General features: G+C 43.5%; 1 protein-coding gene across 1 annotated transcript; it reads left to right on the top strand.

Moving 5' to 3' along the window:
• Nucleotides 1-2,071: 2,071 nt before the first annotated feature.
• Nucleotides 2,072-15,590, top strand: Timm17a (translocase of inner mitochondrial membrane 17A). The gene is made up of 6 exons (XM_041649157.1): nt 2,072-2,150; nt 4,696-4,795; nt 5,351-5,414; nt 8,611-8,739; nt 10,552-10,662; nt 15,124-15,590. The coding sequence occupies exons 1-6, from the start codon at nt 2,125-2,127 to the stop codon at nt 15,210-15,212; spliced, it is 519 nt and encodes a 172-aa protein (XP_041505091.1). The 5' UTR covers nt 2,072-2,124; the 3' UTR covers nt 15,213-15,590.
• Nucleotides 15,591-19,431: the final 3,841 nt, after the last annotated feature.

The raw sequence follows: 19,431 nt of genomic DNA, 5'->3' as shown, positions 1-19,431 counted from the left end.
GTGTGCATACTTGAGTACCATGACAACGCGGCAGTGGCAGGACATAGGAGCTGGTTCCTTCCTTCCACTCTGTGGGTTCTGAGGATGGAACTCAAGTCAGCAGACTCGGTCACTCAGTCGCGAGCACTTTCACTTACTAAGCTGTTTAGCCAGACTGTGTTTCGTTTTGTTTAGAGAGAGGGCTTTACGCAGTCCAGAATAGCCTTGAACTTGCTTTGTAAGTAGGGGCGCTTGACCTTGCAATCCTCCTGTCTCCACCTCTCATGTGCTGGGATTGCAGGCTCGCACATCCAGTTTCAGACAATGATTTTAGAGACATTTTACTGCTATTCTAAAGCTCTATGGAGAGTTGGCACTTATCTCTAAAAGTTTGGAAAACACCTCAATTGTCATTGTAGTCTATTAATTACATCGATTTTCTCATAAAATACCTATACTTAAAAAATAAGAAAAACCATCGGTATTTTGCCTGCAATATGTCTGTGTATCCCAAGTGGGCCCAGTGTTTGCAGAGACCAGAAGAGGGTGTTAGATCTCCTGGAAATGGAGCTACAGACAATTGTGAGTTGCTGTGTGAACGCTGGAAGTCAAACCCCAGTCCTCTAGAAGAGCAGGTAGTCAGTGCTCTTGACTGATATACTATCTCTCTAGCCCCAAATATCTACATTTTTTTAAAAAAAAAAAAAGGCAGAATGGAGAGACTCCCTTTATAGCTGGCACATAACTGGGTTGTGCTGATAGTAGCCAAAAGTTAGCTGATGGAACTCCATACTTTTGTTCTCTTTTCCTTAACAACTCTCCTATATCCCAGGTTGGCACTGAACTCTATATTCAGCTGAGGTATAACCCTGAGCAGCTAGCTGCCTTCTAGTGCCACCATATCTGTTTATGTGATGCTGAGGATTTGATTTAGGGTTTTCTGCATGCTAGGCAAACCTTTTACCAACTAGAATTGTTTTTAGTTCTTTTCCCTGGGTTAAACATATCTCATGATGAAGAAATCCTTTGCGATGGAGGCTGGGGAAAAGGATCCAGTCCTTTGATACGTAGACCAATGATATATAGATCAATGGTTTCAAATAGGTCATGGTCCCTGAAATGATCCACGTAGCTCGATTTCATGAACACTTCTTTCAGGCTGTCGCAGTGGCTCAGTGGGTAAAGTGCTTGCTGTCAAGTCTGACTTGAGTTCGATCCTGGGGACCCACAGGGTGGAAAGTGAGAACTGACTTCGGTAGGTTGTCCTCAGACTTCCATGTGTCCACTAGCTCCCTTACACAAATATATAAATGTGTGAAATAAAAAAATATTAAAAAAAGAAACACATTGGGCTGGAGAGATGGCTCAGCGGTTAAGAGCACTTGCTGCTCTTCCAAAGGTCCTGAGTTCAATTCCCAGCAACCACATGGTGGCTCACAACCATCTGTAATGAGGTCTGGTGCCCTCTTCTGGCCTTCAGGTATACACACAGACAGAATATTGTATACATAATAAAGTAAATAAATGTTTAAAAAAAAAGAAACACATCTATTACATTCAAGGTACTATGACTCTAAAGCTCTGCCCTACAAAAGCAACAAATATTTGCTCAAAATTCACCGTAGCTCAAATTTAAGTAGCACTGTTAATAATAGTTCACGGCAAAAGTACTTTAAAAAATAGCCGCAAGGCAGTGGCGATGCACGCCTTTAATCACACTCAGGAGGCAGAGGCAGGCGGCTCGCTGTGAGTTCTTGGCTAGCCTGGTCTACATAGATTGCTTCTGAACATCCAGGGTTACACAGAGAAACCTTGTCTCGAAAAACAAACGAACTAGCAAACAGTACTGTATTTAAGAAGTTTGGGCAATCATGGCTGAATAATATTACGTTTATCCCAGGCCACGAGGCTAACCTGAACTCTGTCACTCAGTACCCCAATCCTCGCAACCATCCTTGATTTGGGGGGAGAGGTGGTACTGCACGCTCGCTGCCTACACGGAGTTTCGAGTGCTATTGGCAGCGACAGGAAACGATGATCCAATCTCCGCCCAGTAACACGCCCTTTCCTGGGATCACTTCCGCCACAGAGATCAGTTTCCGGAAGTCCTACGTGCCCAGTACTCTCGCGCGGGCTGGAACCAAGATGGAGGAGTACGCGAGGGAGCCGTGGTGAGCTGCGGCAAGCCCCCCTTGTTGTTGTCCCTCACCCCCTCCGCCCGCCGTGGTCGGAGTCCGAGGTGCAAGCCGAGCTCCGCGCGGCTCAGCGCCGAGAGCTGGCAGCTGTGGGTGGTGCGGGCGCGGGTGACCAGGTGGCTTTCAGCGCTGTGTGCCGGGACCCAGCACCCCTGTGACCTTGTGCCTAGCGAGGAGGTCCAGTGCTGGGCTTCGTGGCCTTGGGACCTCCTCTCTAGGTCAGGTGCTGTCAGTCTGGTGCTGGGACAATTAGTAGTGATCGCCTTTGTCGGCTGAGGTGACCTTGGACATGTCTCTAGACTTCGCTTTGCTCAGGTCCTACATTGACGAAGGGAATGTAGATCTCTGAGTGCCATACTTGAGGCTTTATTTGTATGGTTAGAGGGGCCCCCATGAAGAGGCATTTCAAAAGAGTAGACCATAGATTTCACCCAAAGGCCAGGGGGCTTGGATGAGCTCCTTGTAGGCTGGGGTGGTATTTCCTGCGCGGAATTCCTGGAGGAAAAGTGGCAAATAGGAAGTGTTCTCAGGAAAGCCATGAACATAAATAATTTCATTCACCAAGCGTTTACTAAGTGAGGGCTGTGTGCTTGGCTCAAAGACCAATCATGAGTAAATCAGGCATAGCAAAAATAAGCTGTAAATTTGTGTAATAGCTGTTGAATCTCAAGTTGTCAGAGTAAAGCCTCGGGGATCACAGCAAATAATTAAACCTTGATATTTAGGTTAATCTGGTTTTGCTTTGTTTTTGCTTATAATGATAAAGAACCTGTATTCCTCAGAGTATGTGCCTGCCCAGGACTTTTCAGTTACTATTTGATGGCAGTTTCTGTGCTCCCACCCCCAAATATGCTTCATCCTTCTGTGACCACACCCTCCTTCGGAGGGCTACCAGCACTGGCTAAAAAGTATATGGGTTTAATCGTTGTCTTAGGCTTCTTTTTCCCATTTGTTCTCTCAGAATCCTTTAGGCTATATAAATACAGTGGAAAGATTTTGGTGAGTTTGAAGCCCAAAATTCCAAAATTTGTGCTTTTAGTTGGCTCTACTAGTTCCTTGTTTGTTTTGCGGCAGGCTACTTAATTTCTGTCTGAGCCTTTGTTCATTTGTACAATTCAGAAGAGATAGTCATAATGTTTTTGTCAAGTTAAAAGATTATGAATCCGCAAGGAAAAATAAGTCATTATTCAAATTCTTGTGGGCAATAATGGTAGGTTTAAATGCATTTTTGTACTTATAGTGATTGTCCATGGGCTAGCTCACTATAGTGTTTGTCTTTTTGTAGGGAAAGACCAAAGGTTACGGGTTAAGACAGGGTTTGCCATATAGCCTAGGCTGACCTCTTCCAAGTGCTGGGATTACCAGTGCGTGCCACCACTCCCAGTTCTGGGCTTGTCTCCTGAGACTGTCTGATGTAGTGAGAAATTTCTTTTACTTTGCCAACTTTAGAGTTTCTTGTGAAATTGTTTCTAAGCCTGAGTAAACCTCTCTGTGCTTGCCCAAGGAGCATATGAACACTTTAGAAGCTATAGTCTAAGTGTTTGTTTCACGGAATTCATTTAGACTTGAAACCTGGTGGACGATGTGTGCCAGTGGTGAACGACCGGCTTTTTATTTGGAAGAGATGGTGGAGGAATTACAGCTCTGCTGAGAGTTGGCTGAAACAGAGTTTACCTTGTTCCTAGGGGTGTGTGTGTGTGTGTGTGTGTGTGTGTGTGTGTGTGTGTGTAAATAGGCTTTGGGTGATATACAAAAGAAAAACGTACATAAATCTTTACAGTAATACAGCCGACTTAGCAAGACTGGAGATGTTGTGTGTGTCAGGTCCTAGGTTCTATATAGACTTTTATTAGCCAGATCCCTAGAGGAGAAGTTCTGATCTCCTGATCAAATTACTGAAGTTTCAGCATTGTGTAAATTGTGCAACATTTAGATGTTGACTTTACAAATTTAACTTCTAATTATTAGATGTTATCCTAGTGTGTTAAACAGATCTGATGCAAACTAAAGTTTAAAATGCTGTTTTGAACTTAGTTATCCTGAAACTTCAGGCTTTTAACACTGGATCTGCAGATAGTGAATCTTTGTTGGGTTCCTGCTTTAAAACTTAATGCTGAGCCAGGCGGTGGTGGTGCATACCATTAATCCCAGCACTTGGGAGACAGAGGCTGGCGGATCTCTGTGAGTTCAAGGCCATCCTGGTCTACAGAGTGAGTACAGGACAGGCTCCAAAACTACACAGAGAAACCCCGTCTCAAATAGCCAAAAAGAGAGAGGGTGGGGGAGGGGGGAAGGGAGATGATTGTTAAATCCTTCTGCCTTCGAGGACTTGAGACTGAGTAGTTATGGATGTGTTTAGTATATCTGTTCCTATTTTACAACCTAAAAGTGTATTGGCTGCAGTGGACTCCACAATGCAACCTGTTATATCCCTTCAGTTATTAAGTAAAGAAAGTTTTAGGGTTTCTGTGGTTTATAAGTGATAATAAGGTCATCTTTCTCCCCCTTCCTCTGTTTTTAGCCCCTGGCGAATCGTGGACGACTGTGGTGGTGCCTTTACCATGGGTACCATAGGTGGTGGTATCTTTCAAGCCTTCAAAGGCTTTCGAAATTCTCCAGTGGTGAGTGGGTGACTGGTCTTATTTTATCTTCACTGGAAGCCAGGGCTGGTTGATGTTTATGGGTGCATTGGTGGGTTAGAAATATAGCACACTTATTATATATGATTTTATTATTTTGTGTGGGGGGTGGGGGTTGTTTTGCCTGCATGTATGTCTATGCATTGCTTGGTGCCTGATGCCATTGGATAAAATCCCTAGGACTGGAATTACATACAGACAGTTGTGAGCTACCATGTGGGTGCTAAGAATTGAACCTGGGTCCTCTGAAAGAGCAGTAAGTACTCGTAACCACTGAGCCATCTCTCCAGCCCTAATTTATTTTATGAATGTGGATGTTTTGTCTGCATGTATGTCTGCATACCATGTGCATGCCTGGTGCCCAAAGAGGCTGGAAGGTAGCATTGGATCTTCTGGAACTGGAGTTACAGACTATTGTGAATTACCATGTAAGACCTGGGTTCTCTGGAAGAGCAGCAAGTGTTCTCAACCACTGAACTATCTCTCCAGTCCCCAGTTTATTACATTTTAGACCATTTCCTTTTGTTTTTGTTATAGGGAGTAAACCACAGACTCCGAGGGAGTTTGACAGCTATTAAAACCAGAGCTCCACAATTGGGAGGTAAGAAGAATGTTTTCATTTATTCAGACTTTTTCTGCTTACTTGAACTTGAGGCTGGCTATACCTGTTTGCCCTCCTGTCCTGTCTGACTTCCCTTTCTTCATTTGTCCCCATACTGAACTCAAACTCAAGGTCCTGTGTGCCAAGATTACAGGAGTTCGGTCAGCAAATTATTTTTTTTCTCTTTCTTTTTTTATATTAATGATTTTCATTTACTCTGCTTGTCTTAGTATCTCTGTAAGGTTTTTTGTTTTTGTTTTTGGATTGATGCTTTGTTTGGAAAGTTAAGTTGAATTATTATGTTTTTTAAAATCTTATTTGTGTCATTCAGATATTCAATGTTTGTTCTGTTTTAACTTGTCTTGGGGGTTCTTTTTTTGTTTTTTTAAGACAGGGTTTCTGTAGCCCTGGCTGTCCTGGAACTAGCTCTGTAGACTAGACTGGCCTTGAACTCACAGAGATCTGCCTGCCTCTGCCTCCCGAGTGCTGGGATTCAAGGCACGCACCACCACCACCCAACTCAAACCTGTTTTCTTATAGAACCCAGGACCACCGGCCCAGGGGTGGGACCATCCACAGTGGGCTGGGTCCTCCCCATCAATCACTAGTTAAGAAAACACATTATATCTGAGTCTTATGAAGGCCTTTTTCTCAATTGAGGTTTCCTCGTGTCAAGTTGCCATAAGACTAGCCAGCACAACCCCCACAGAAGGGCTGTGTAGCTCAGATTTCTAGTGACAGAAATGATAGTTTCTAGGATAGCATAATGCTGAAGAAAAATGTGATGTAAAGGTCAGAGAGACCAGTTTAACTGTTTGGGTTCTCCAAGGATAACATTAAGAATTGTGTAAAAATCAGGCAAAATATCAGAAGATTATAAAAACACAGCAATTATAAAACTTGGTTACTCGGTAACTAGTAGAAAGGAAATGGCCAAAAATATGTATGGAAATTATGTTCACATAAGATATGACATCAAATCAGAGTTGACTATTTTTCTTAAGTCGTGGTAAAGACTTATTACTTGGGCTAGAGAGATGGTTTGGGGGTTAAGAGCATTGGCTGCTCTTTCAGAGGACTCGGGTTCCATTACCAGCACGCACATGATATCCATACACCAGTCTCTTTCCAGCTCTAGGGGATCTAGGCCCACTTCTGGCCTTGGGCACCAGGCACAAAAGTGGCCTGTATAATTTCTTTCTTGTATTACATTATTACTTACTTGGCAAGGAGGGGGAGGGTGCGTGCGTGTGTGCGTGCATATGTGTGTGTTGCTCAGAGAGCAACTTGTAAGAGTCTGTTCTCTTTCCGTCATGTGGGTTCCCAGGTCATTATGCTTGGTATTCTTACCCCTGGGCCATCTCACTGGTCCTGTTTCTTGGGAATAAGTGCTGTCTTAGCAAGCACTCTGACCCTGGATGACAAGTTTTGAGGTTTCGGGGTTTTTAATTTTGTGGTTTGCTTGTATGTGTACATATACCAACTGTGTGCCTGGTACCCACAGAGGCCAGAAGCATGTCTGGATCCCCTAGAGCTGGAAATACAGATGGGTGTGAGCTGCCATGTGGGTGCTGGGAAGGGAATCCGAGTCCTGGAAGAGCAGCCAGTCCTCTTAAACCCTAAACCATCTCTCTGATGGAGGAAGGTCATTGGCTAATAAAGGAACTGCCTTGGCCCATTTTATTGGTTAGAGGATAGGTGGGAGGAGTAGACAGAACAGAACGCTGGGAGGAAGAGGAAGTGAGGTCAGACGCCACAGCTCTCCTCTCCAGAGCAGACGCCTGAGAGAGACGCCATGCCCCGCTCCCAGGATGAAGCTCTGACCCAGGATGGACATAGGCTAGAATCTTCCTGGTAAGCGCACCTTGGGGTGCCATACACAGATGATTAGAAATGGGCTAAATTAATATGTGAGAATTAGTCTAGAAGAGAATGGGCCAAGCAGTTCCTTTATTAGCCAATGACCTTCCTCCATCATCTCTCCATTCCAAGGATGAGATCCCTAATATTGGACCAAAGATGAGGGGCTCCTGCTGTACTCAGCTGGTCCTGAACACATGAGATCTGGAGGAAGCCTGCGGAGTGATGTGTTTCAGACGTTTGTTGGAGCCCAGTTTGTTCTTGTTAGCATCCTGTTTCCCTCCGTACTGAGATTTTAGAGCAGCGACTCTCAACCTTCCTAATGCTTCAACACTTTAGTTTAGTAACTGTAATTTTGCTGCTATCTGATGCACAGCCACCAAAGGAGACTCGATCCCCAGTTGAGAACCACTGATTTAAAGGATAAATAAAAAGTGACTAGGCCTCCTAAGTCTAACTCCCCGGCATTCCCTGGCTCCAACTAGGTTGTTCATTTGCCTCCGCAGCATGTGCGTAATATGGTCCAGAGCACTGGCTTTCTCTGTGCTCTGTGGTGATTGTCAGAGTAGGTGCCCCGTGACATTGATGAAGAAAGGGAAGGTGAGAAGGCTGAGTTAGGAGAGAGAGGAAGCAGGAGCCTTTGGTTTGAAATAGTGAAACATTGTTTAAACAAAGGTGCTCTATTCTAAAGGAGTGATTTCTGTGATTTTAACCATTTGCAGCTTCTTTTAGGCTTATGTATGTTGGTTTAACTTGTTTATGGTGCTGGAGATTGAAGCCAGGCCTTTGTACATGCTGGGCAAGAGCTCCACCACTGACCTAATCCAGCTCCTTGCCATCCCTTCCCCCAGAAGAGTTGAAGATCTTAGTTAAATTTTTCTCAAGATTAATTTTTATTTATGTTTATTATGTTTATGAATTTCTGTGTCTGCCACATGTATGTAGGTCCTGTGGAGGCCAGAAGAAGGCATCAGGTCCCTGGAGCTGAGGTTAAAGATGATTGTGAGCTAACAGATGTGGGTGATGGGACCCGAACTCCAGTCTTCTGCAAGAGCAGCTAGCACTTTTCATTACTCAGTTATTTCTCAGAGCCCCAAGATTCTTTAATATAAACTTGAGCACAATGGTTATTAGAAAGAGAGGCATACTGAGAGCGTGGGTGTAGACTCTCTAGGAGGCGAATCGTCTTCTCTCTCCTAGATTTAATATACTCGTTAAATAACCAGGGCTGGCTTCAAAGCAAACATACTTGACTGTGATATTAATAATAATATAACAGTAAGGCACAAAAGAAATCTGAACTAGTTGTTTTGTGTGTTTTGTTTTTACAAAACAGGTAGCTTTGCAGTTTGGGGAGGACTGTTTTCCATGATTGACTGTAGTATGGTTCAGATAAGAGGCAAAGAAGATCCCTGGAACTCCATCACTAGCGGTGCCTTAACAGGAGCCATCCTGGCAGCAAGAAGTAAGTGAACATTGCTTCACTGTTTGTCTTCTGCAGCACTGAGGATTGGACCTGGGCCTTGGACATGGTAGGCAGGTGCCTTACATTGAACTACTCAGTCTATTAAATAAACCATCATTTGGACATACCAGTGGGAGTCGGGTTTTTGGAGCAACCTCATCTGCCTTTAATTAATGAAACTTGTCTTTAGTTCCAGCACTCAGGAAGCAGAGGCAGGCAGATTGCTGAATTCAAGGCAGGTGTGTTCTACAGCGTGCGTTCCAAACTGCACAGAGAATTCCTGTCTCAAAAAAACAAAACAAAATCATTCAAATCTGCAATGCATGAAATTGAGAATTGCCTGATTTGGTATAGAATAAATATTTATGGTGATTTGAAAGTAAGAGTAAAGGAATAAAGGACTGGGTTTTTTTAATTTATTATTACTACATTATTTACTGGTGTGTGGGTGGGCACATTGCTAAATGAGGTCAAAGGACAATTTGCAGGAGTTACTTCTCTGCTACCACTTGGGTTCCAGGAATTGAATTCAGTGCCTATACCTACTGATTCCAGCTCACCAGCCCCCTGCTTGTTTGTTTGGTGACAGGGTCTCGTGAGATCCAGAGTGGCCTCGAACTCCCTCCCTAGCTCAGAATGACCTTGAGTACCTTATCTCCTTGCCCCTGCTCCTCAAGTTCGGGGATTACAGGTGTGTGGCCCTAGGGGTATAAATTCTTGCTGGTGTAATACAGTGGTTAAGAACACACTGACCATTTATTACTTGTGTCGCTGGTAGAACGCCAGAGTCTCCGTGCTGTAGTTTCCTAAGTTATCTTGAATTAGCACGGTCTGCCACACACAACTGTGAGGCATAAAGATCATCCTCTGGGCCTTGAGGAAAGAGCAAGTGAATTCCTAAGACTAGATATTTTAAACTTTTTCTTGAAAAAGTCCAGGCATTAATATTAAATCAATTTTCTCTATTGCATTAATTTAATTTGTGTGTGTGCGCGCACATGAGTACGAGAGTTCGTACACGCTACATGTAGAAGTCAGAGAACGATTTGTAGAACGATTCTTTCCTTCTGCCTTGTGGGTTCCAGAAATAAATATTTTATACTTACGGACTACATGATCTTGTTGTTTTGTTGCTGTTTTGTTTTGAGACAGGGTCTTACTATTTAACTTTGTCTTGCCTAGAACTTACTAGGCTGTCCTCAGATTCATGGAGGCCTGCCTGCCTCTGCTTCTTGGTGTTGAAATTAAAGGCGTGAGCCACCCACCAATGCACTATGTGAGCTGATGTTATTAAGGCATGCAAGCAAGAACATGGCTTTGTCCAATATAGCTTTTAAGTTGGTTCCTTTTCTGTTGCTGTGATAAGACACCAGAAGAAAGTTTATTTGGGGCTCACAGTTTCCGCGGGTTGGAATACTTGATGGTGGAGCAGGGGTAGCAGATAGCAGGTGACTGGAGCAGCATCCCGGAGCTTACATCTCAGTCCGCAAGCAGGAGGCAGGGGATGGTGCAAGTCTTTTGAAATCTTAAAGCCCACCCTCAGTGATACCTCCAACAAGAGCACACCACCTAATCCTTTCCAAAGGGTTCTACTACCTGGGGACGGAGTTTTCAAACATATGAGCCTATGGGGCCATGTCATTCAAACCATCACAGCTTTGTTTAAAAAGCAGGCTGTGGGCCGGAGCTGACCTCTCTGCTGTTGTTTGCTGACTGTAGGTCTTGGGCAGTGGAAGAGTTTGAGAATGAGAGAAACATAAGTATATGGATAGCCCTTTCCCTTAAAGTAGTCTTTGTTATTAATGTCTGCAGATGGACCCGTCGCCATGGTGGGGTCGGCTGCCATGGGAGGCATTCTCCTAGCTTTAATTGAAGGAGCTGGTATCTTGTTGACAAGGTTTGCCTCTGCACAGTTTCCCAATGGTAAGTTCTTTCTCTCCTTAATGCTCTAGGTTCATACGCATGGGAATGGCTTCCTGACATTAAGGAAGAATGTTTTTGTTTGGTAAAATGGAGGAGTTTGTGATTTCTACTGTGTTATTAACATGCTATGCTTGAACTTATGATAAGCCCAAATGACATAATGGGTGAGCTGGGTGGTGGTGGCACACACCTTTAATTCCAGCATCTGGGAGGCAGAGGCAGGCGGATCTCTGTGAGTTAGAGGCCAGCCTGGGCTACAAGAGCTAGTTCCAGGACAGGAACCAAAAGCTACAGAGAAACCCTGTCTCGGGAAAAAAAGAAAGAAAGAAAAGAAAAAGAAGAGAGACATAATGGATGGAGGCTAGAGAGATGACTCAGGAGTTACCAGCACTTGCTGCATTTGCAGAGGATCCAGGTTCTGTTCCCTATATCCACTCATTCATTCACAGTTGCCTGTAACTCCTCTAGTTCCAAGCAGATCTGATGACCTCTTCTGGCCTCCACAGGCTCTATACATACGTGGTTAACATACAAGCAGGTTCATGCATATACACATAGACAAAAACTAAAAGTGTTTTAAAGTAGTAGGCCTATAATCATCATGTTTATAGACAACTTGTGACAAAATGCTTTGGCTACTTGATTTTTTGGTGTTCGTCTTTCTTTGTAGACTTCAAGATTTATTAGTGTTCATTTATTTATTTTGAGAAGTTTCTGATCATTTGAAAGCTACGTGGTGATGATGGTAGCTGACCAGACACTGTTGTAGCTGACAGTAGAAGAGGAAGGTAGACAATTTCTGACCTCAAGGACTTACATTCTAGGGATCTAAGACCGACAACAGACTTGGAAGATTATTTTACTCAAAAAATATTACTTGCTTTCAAGAATATAAAATAGGCCAAGCATGGTGACAAATGCCTTAAATTCCAGCACTCAGGAGATAGAGGCAGGCAGATGTCTTAAATTCCAGGATTGCCAGAACTACACAGAGAAACCCTGTCCTAAAAAACTAAAGTAAAAGAAAAGATTATAAACTAGATTCAGAGTTTGGGTGGGGATCAGATTAGAGTTCTGGGAAAGTGAGAGGCAGAATTGTGGATTTGCATAACCACTTGATGGGCGTGAGTGACTGTCTGCTCATGAATGTTCAGGGTTTTTATCTCAGCGTTCAGTGAGTAAATGGAAATGAAATAACCATTGGCCATTAGAAGGAAGCATACAGACAGAAGGATTCTGGTGCTGGCACAATAAAGAGTTTAGTCATGCTGTTACCTCACGTTCACATGAGCTTGGTCCCCAGAACACATTTCAGGCGTGGTGACACATGCCTGTAATCCCAGCACTCTGGATCTCATGGTAGGATAACAAGTTCTAGGCCATTGGAGGACCTTTTAAGGGCTGAAGGGATCAACACAATTGTTATGAGTTCCTCCTATTCTTATAGAAGACATGACTCAGTTGTCAGCATTCACACCAGGCAGCTCTAACTCCAGCTCCAGGGGCTCCAAAAGCCTCATCTGGACCCTGGAGGGCACGTGCGTGCACATACACTCTTAAATAAAAATAAGGCTGGGCGGTGGTGGCACACACACTTGGGAGGCAGAGGTAGGCGGATCTCTGTGGGTTCAAGGCCAGCCTGCTCAGGCTCCAAAGCTATGCAGAGAAATCCTGTTAAGAAATAAAATCTTAAAACTGGTCATGATGGCACATACCTTTAATCCTAGCACTTGGAAGGTAGGCAGATATCTGAGTTTGAGGTCACCCTGCTCTATCTAGTGAGTTCCAGGACAAACAGGACCACACAATGAGACCATGTCTCAAAAAATACATAACAGGGGCTGGAGAGATATCTCAGCAGTTGAGATCACTGGTTGCTCTTCCAGAGGTTCTGAGTTCAATTCCCAGCAACCACATGGTGGCTCACAACTATCTGTAATGAGATCTGGTGGCCTGTAGAAAAACATACAGGCAGAACACTGTATACATAATTAATAAATAAATCTTTAAAAAACAGTAATAATGAAACGAGTCTTAAAGTGAAGGAGAGGGCTCCTGAGAAGCCACCCAAGGACACATACATACATACATACATACATACATACACACACTTATAGACCCACACACATACTAAACGTTGACTTGGCATTTGGGGAAGGGAATAGGAAGAATAATAAGACATGTTGAAAATTATTTGGAGCATGGATAAGATTCAGTTGCAGAGCAAGAAATAGACCATACTGCTAGATTTGATTTCCCTGAGGCACCAAGGGAAAGCTATGATCTTTGCACGATTTATGAGCACACTCTGTAGATTTCAGTTGGTTGATAGATATCTTACTTTACATTGTTTTTTAATCATTTCTTTTGAGTTTGCACTATAATGGTGGTCACATTCTAATTACTTAGTTTTGATCATGTTAGTATATAATAACAGTTTCATATTTTCAGACATTCAGAACTATATGTAACAAAAACTTAATCTTATTCCAATGAGTCTCCTTTCTAGTAATCAAATCTCACCATTTATATAGACGTCGCCTAAAAATGGTATATCTTATTTTTAGACAGGAGTTGTACTTTTGTCCAGGCATGGTACAAGCTAGTAATCTCAGCACAGGTTCAAGGCTAGCCTCTGCTACATAACAAATTTAAAACCAGCTAGGGCTACATGAGACTATAAGACAGTTGTGGGGTGGTTGGGTTTGCTTTTAAGAGTTAAGCAAGGGGCACTGGAGACATGGTTCAACTTCTAAGAATATTGGCTGCTTTTCCAGAGGATTGGAGTTCAATTCCCTGCATCCACATGGCAGCTCACAACTGTTCCATAGGATCCGTGCCCTCTTCTGGCCTTGGAGGGCATGAGACATACATATAATACACAGACATATAAGCAAAACACTCATACACATAATAATAAGTAAATAATTTAAAACAAAGTTCAAGGTCATCTTTCTTTGGCTATTGTCTTAATTAAGATTGCTATTGCTGTGATGAAACACCTTAACCAAAGCTTATACTTTCAAATCACTGTAGGAAGTCAGGACAGGAACTCAAACAAGGCAGGAACCTGGAGGCAGGTGCTGATGCAGAGCCCTTCACCCTCAATCATTAATTAGGAATTGCATTACAGCTGAGTCTTAAGGAAGCATTTTCCCCACTTTTGTCAAAAAAAAGCTTTTCAGATATTCTTTCATTGGGTTTTCTTTGTCTCTTTTAAATTTATTTGGTTTTTTAGATGGTCCTCAACACATTTGTTATTATTTAAGTTGGATTGATGAGTTCTGTTAAACATAACTAAGGGGTTGTAACTTAGTGGTAAGGGGTTGAGCTTTACAGAGGCCCTGGTTTTACCCCTAGTGCTGCCAGAACAACAGCAGAAACAGAAACATACCTAGGGTCATTTAAGTTTTGTCATTAGCTCTGGCTGTCCTGGAACTCACTTTGTAGACCAGACTGGCCTGGAACTCAAAAAGATCCATCTGCTTCTGCCTCCCAAGTGCTGGGATTCTAGGCGTGTGCCACCACCACCTGGCTTGTCCACATAATTTTAAATGGCTACTAAAATGTGTGTCAGGAGGGGCAGGAGAGTTAGTTCAGTGGTTAAGAGTACTTGCTATTCTTTCAGAGGACCCAAGTTCAATTCCTAGCATTCACATTGCGGGGCTCACAACATTCTCTCCAGTTCCAGGGGATCCAGCCCCCTCCTCTGACTTCCATGGTACCCGCATATGTGTACATCGACACACATACAGATATATAAAGCAATTTTAAATTTTAAACTTTTTTAGAATTGTATACAGTGGGACTGGAGAGATGGCTCAGTGATTAAGAGCCCTTTCCTGCTTTTACAGAAGACCAAGGATCAGCTCTCAGTGTGCTCACAGCTGCCTGGAACTCCAGCCTTTCTACTTCCTTAGGTTTCTGCACTCTGGTGTGCACACATACTCATTTTTTTTTTATTAGCTGTATTAAGAAACAGTAGATTTTTTCCCCCCTTCCAGTCTTGACCCAGGGAAACTTACTATAGCATTTGCTTTAAACTGAGGCTGAGGACATAACTCAGTTGGTAGAATATTTGAGTAGCATACACAGAACCCTGGGTTCGCTCTTCAGCAGCACATAAACTGGGGTGGTGTGCATAGCTGTAATCCTATGTAGCAAGTTGAAGGCCTGCCTTCTCTAAGGGAGACCACATGGCAATCAAAACAACAACAAAACCCACTAATTTTTATTTTATTTTATTTTTGTTATGAATCCATCTGACTTTCCTGGCTGTCCTTTCTAGAACACCGGGAAGTCAGTCTGTCCTGTGATAAATCTAAAGGGTCTGCAGACCTCTTGTAGGAACTATGAGATTACAAGGAAACTCCAACTACAGTTGTGGTGTAGCAGCAGCTTTTAAGTTGATCCATTTCTTTTCTACTTCCTAATCGGATGCCTTTTGCATCTCAATTGCAGGCCCTCAGTTTGCAGAAGACCACTCGCAGCTGCCGCCGTCAAGCCAGCTGCCACCCTCACCCTTCGGAGACTACCGACAGTATCAGTAGGACATCCTTCCCAGGAGTCCTGTGCCTGACTGGACTGGAGTTCAGTAGGGTTTCAGAAGATCAAGTTACAGTCTCTTTAAAGCCGTGGGTGGGGCAGTGGTGGCCGAGCGGGCCATGAAGAGACATTTAGCACATTTTTCTATTTAAAAGAGACTCAGAGGGGAGAAAAGATACTGAGTTTATTTATTCACACGTGGATTGCATTTGTGATCAGAATAAATGTCTAATGCATTTAAAGAGCATATATATACACATGCTTAGAAGATAAAGGACCAATGGGCAAATAACAGTGAAACTCGGACATCATTTCCTTCAGGACTCCTCTGCCTGGTATTTTGTGTACAGTTATTCAGACAATAAAAGGTTCCTGGGACTTAACATTTCCTTTTAAAGTTACAGAGTTCTGCCTTTCATGCTGTGCATACTTCAGATAATGCATGTTTATGCCAACCCCTCATCTCACTTGAACTATATATGAGAAGGATTGTGTAATCAGCATGAATCATTTCACAGGGCAAGAATTGAAAGATATGGCCACGTGATCATCCTTTGCTTTGAAAACAAAATGTTGTCTTGGTTTAGCAGATGCTGGATAGCTGGGCATAGTACACACCTTTAATCCCAGAGGCAGGTGGATCTCTGAGTTCCAGGCCGGCCTAGGGTACATGGAGAGTCCCATCTTAAAAAACAGTGATATACTAGACATAAAACTCTTTAGGGCTGCCATCTCTTGATTCCTGGTCATCAAAACAACTTATACCCTATATACCCAGCTCTGTATGGGAATAATTCTTAGAAGGGGGTAGGGTATAGTGCATGCTTGAAAAGAGAGAGGGCAGGTATGATGGCTCACACCTGTAATCCCGTCACTGTGGAAGCTGAGGCAGGAGCATCCAAATTCGAGGCCAAATTTGACAGCAGTCTCAAAAAATCAGAGAAAGAAGAAAATACTTGTTTTAATTGTTTCAAGTCCCCTGCAGCTGGTTTTTCAAACTGTGCTGTGGGGTCTGGTGGAGCTAGAACTTACCCCAGCCTACAGAGTAGTTTCCTGCTTGTGTTGTGAGCACATCTGCCTTTCGGCTCAAGGCTGTACACATAGTAAGTGCTTAGCTACTCCTTTGATTATTTATGGATTATGTGTGTGTGAGAGAGAGACGGAGACAACATATAAAACAGTATTTATCACTGTAGACATTTGTACATGTGTTTCAGTGGCTTGGAATTACAAGCACAGTGTTTAGCCCCTAGCATTAGCTCAGAGTGTTACCGGCCTGATGGTGGCTTTTTGTTTGGTTGGTTTTTTGGGGGTTTTGTTGTTGTTGTTGTTGTTTTTTTGAGACGGTTTCTCTGTGGCTTTGGAGCCTGTCCTGGAACTAACTCTTGTCAACCAGGCTGGCTTTGAACTCCTAGAGATCCGCCTGCCTCTGCCTCCCGAGTGCAGGTGTGCGCCACCACCACCCAGCCTGTTGGCCTGCTGGTTGTAATCTCAGCACTTGGAAGGCAGAGACAGGAGGATGGTGAGTTCAATGCCAGCCTGTCTCAAAACAGTGAAACACTGATATAAACTCTATACCATTAAACAGTAGCTTCTTCCCTTCACCCCTACCCTCGACCCCTGTAATCTGCTGTCTGAATTTGCCTATCCGAGGTCCCTCGTATGCATGGAATCACACAGACTCATTTTGTGCCTGCCTTGATTCACTTAGCAGAATGTTTGCAGGTCCATTCATCCTGGGAATTCTAATTCTTTAATTCTGTGTCTGAGTGTTTCTTGTGTTACTCGTTTGACTATTGATGGTAACAAGCTGTTCCAACTTCCAGCTATGCTGAATTATACCCTGGAGTGCAAATAGCTATTTGAGTCCCTACTTTGAGTTCTCTTGGATATTTACCTAAGCCTAAGATTGCTGGTCACGTAATCGTTCTATCTTTAACTCTGAGGAGCTGCCAAACTGTTTTCCACAAGGGCTGCACCATTTTACTATTCCCAGGAGCAATGCAAGAGGATTCTCTTTCTCTGCTTCCTTGCCAAATGACGCTTGTTATCCTCCCACCCCGTGCTAGGGATTAAACCCCAGCCCTCTTGTCTGCCAGGCAAGCACAAAACCACCGAAGCCTACCCACAGCCACTCTCCCTTTAAAGAAACTTTGTAGCCCTCCTGACGTGTGGAGTGGTATGCCATTGTAGTTGAGTTAGGTTTGTTGTTTTGTTTGCTTTGGATTTTTGAGAGTCTAGTTCACTGTGACTTTGATTTGTGTTTTCCTAAAAATGTAATAAATGTTAGATGTACAGCACTCAGGCTTTCTGTTATAAAATAAGGAAGTTGTATCAGAGCATCCAGATGGCAGGTCAGTAAGTTCCTTTCATGAGAAGTGCAGCTCCTTGCTGGCTTCACGTGTAATGCTGGTATGGTTTTGACGTTTGATTGGGTAACTCTAGGGTTTTCAGTATAGCACACATGAGTTTTTGTTTTGTTTTGTTTTAAACTTTATACTTTTTTTTAAAAAAATTATTTATTATACAGTGCAGGCCAGAAGAGGGCACCAAGTCTCATTACAGATGGCTGTGAGCCTCCATGTGGTGGCTGGGAATTGAACTCAGGACCTTTGGAAGAGCAGGCAAAGCTCTTAACCACTGAGCCATCTCTCCAGCCCTAAACTTTATACTTTATGTATAGGAGTGCTCTGTATGTATACCTGCACACTAGGTAATGAGCCACCATGTGGTTGTTGGGAATTGAACCTCTAGAAGAGCAGCCAGTGCTCTTAACCTCTGAGCCATCTCTCCAGCCCTATTTTTTTTGTTTTAAAATAGTTTTTCTAGGGGGAGGGGAGCAGAGAAAAATGTAGAGTTCAATAAAAATCAATTAAAAAATAGTTCTGCTATATAATCCGGGGTGCCCTTGAGCTTGTGAGCCTTCTTTGTGCCTCGACTTCCTGAGTCCTGAAATTGGAGGCTTTGTTTTTCTTTTTTTTTCTTTTCTTTTCTTTTTGGATTTTTTTGAGACAGGGTTTCTCTGTGGTTTTGGAGCCTGTCCTGGAACTAGCTCTGTAGACCAGGCTGGTCTCAAACTCACAGAGATCAGCCTGCCTCTGCCTCCCGAGTGCTGGGATTAAAGGCGTGAGCCACCATCGCCCGGCTTTTGTTTTTCTTTTCTTTGTGGCACTGGAGAGTCAACCTAGCGTCTTGCTCATCCTGAGCAGCACTCTACTGCTGAGCCATCCGTAGCCCACGAGACAGTTCTTGACTGTGATAGATTTTCTAGAAATAACTATAGATAGGTGAGAGGTGAAAGAAAGAGCCAGTTTTTTTTTTAATTATATTTTCACCACATGCAGAGCATGAGATGGAAAACTGGATAAAACCTTTTTTGGTGGTGTTTCCAAGGCTTCCTGGTTCTTGGAAAATATCCTTCCTTCATCCATCCTGTAGTCAGCGGAGGCTTTCTGTCCCAGTGCTGCTTCTTGAACGGGTACGGGCAGCTTGATTCTACCACCAACCTTTATAAAGACTGGGAGCATACTTACCTAATGTGAGTGCAGCCCAAGATTGGTTCTGAGCACTGCGTAAGGCGGGTGTGGTGGCACATGCCTGTAATCCCAACAGGATCTTCTCTGCTACATGGTGAGTTCAAATCCAGCCTAGAGTACATGAGGCCTTTTTTCAAAAATAAAGTACTGCTATGACCTTTTTTGGTAGCTATTCTAAACTTGGTAGGGCCCAAGATAAAAGGCGCATGCCTTTAATCCCAGCACTCGGGAGGCAGAGGCAGGTGGATCTCTGTGAGTTCGAGACCAGCCTGGTCTACAAGAGCTAGTTCCAGGACAGGCTCCAAAACCACAGAGAAACCCTGTCTCGAAAAACCAAAACCAAAAAAAAAAAAGAAAGAAAAAGAAAAACCCTATCTTAAACCCGCCTCCCACAAAAAGATTCTGAGGTTCTGGTTCGCTGGGGCTGAAGGATCAGCTATGATTAACAAGACACCAGAGCTACTGAAGTGAAGCCTTTGCTTTACTGGGACATAGGTGCTGGTTGCTGGAGCTGAGAAGTTAGTGGTGATTGAGAAGAGAACAGCAAGCTGGGCAGTGGTGGCGCACGCCTTTAATCCCAGGACTCCGGAAGCAGAGGCGGGCAGATCTGTGAGTTTGAGGCCAGTTTGGTCTACAGAGTGAGTTCCAGGACAGGCACCAAAGCTACACAGAGAAATCCTGTCTCGAA

The sequence above is a fragment of the Microtus oregoni genome, unplaced genomic scaffold (assembly GCF_018167655.1).
Source record: "Microtus oregoni isolate MIOR12 unplaced genomic scaffold, Mior012 000003F_ref0000135, whole genome shotgun sequence".
In the NCBI taxonomy this organism is placed as follows: domain Eukaryota; kingdom Metazoa; phylum Chordata; class Mammalia; order Rodentia; family Cricetidae; genus Microtus; species Microtus oregoni.
This window is presented reverse-complemented; position numbering and strand designations above follow the sequence as displayed.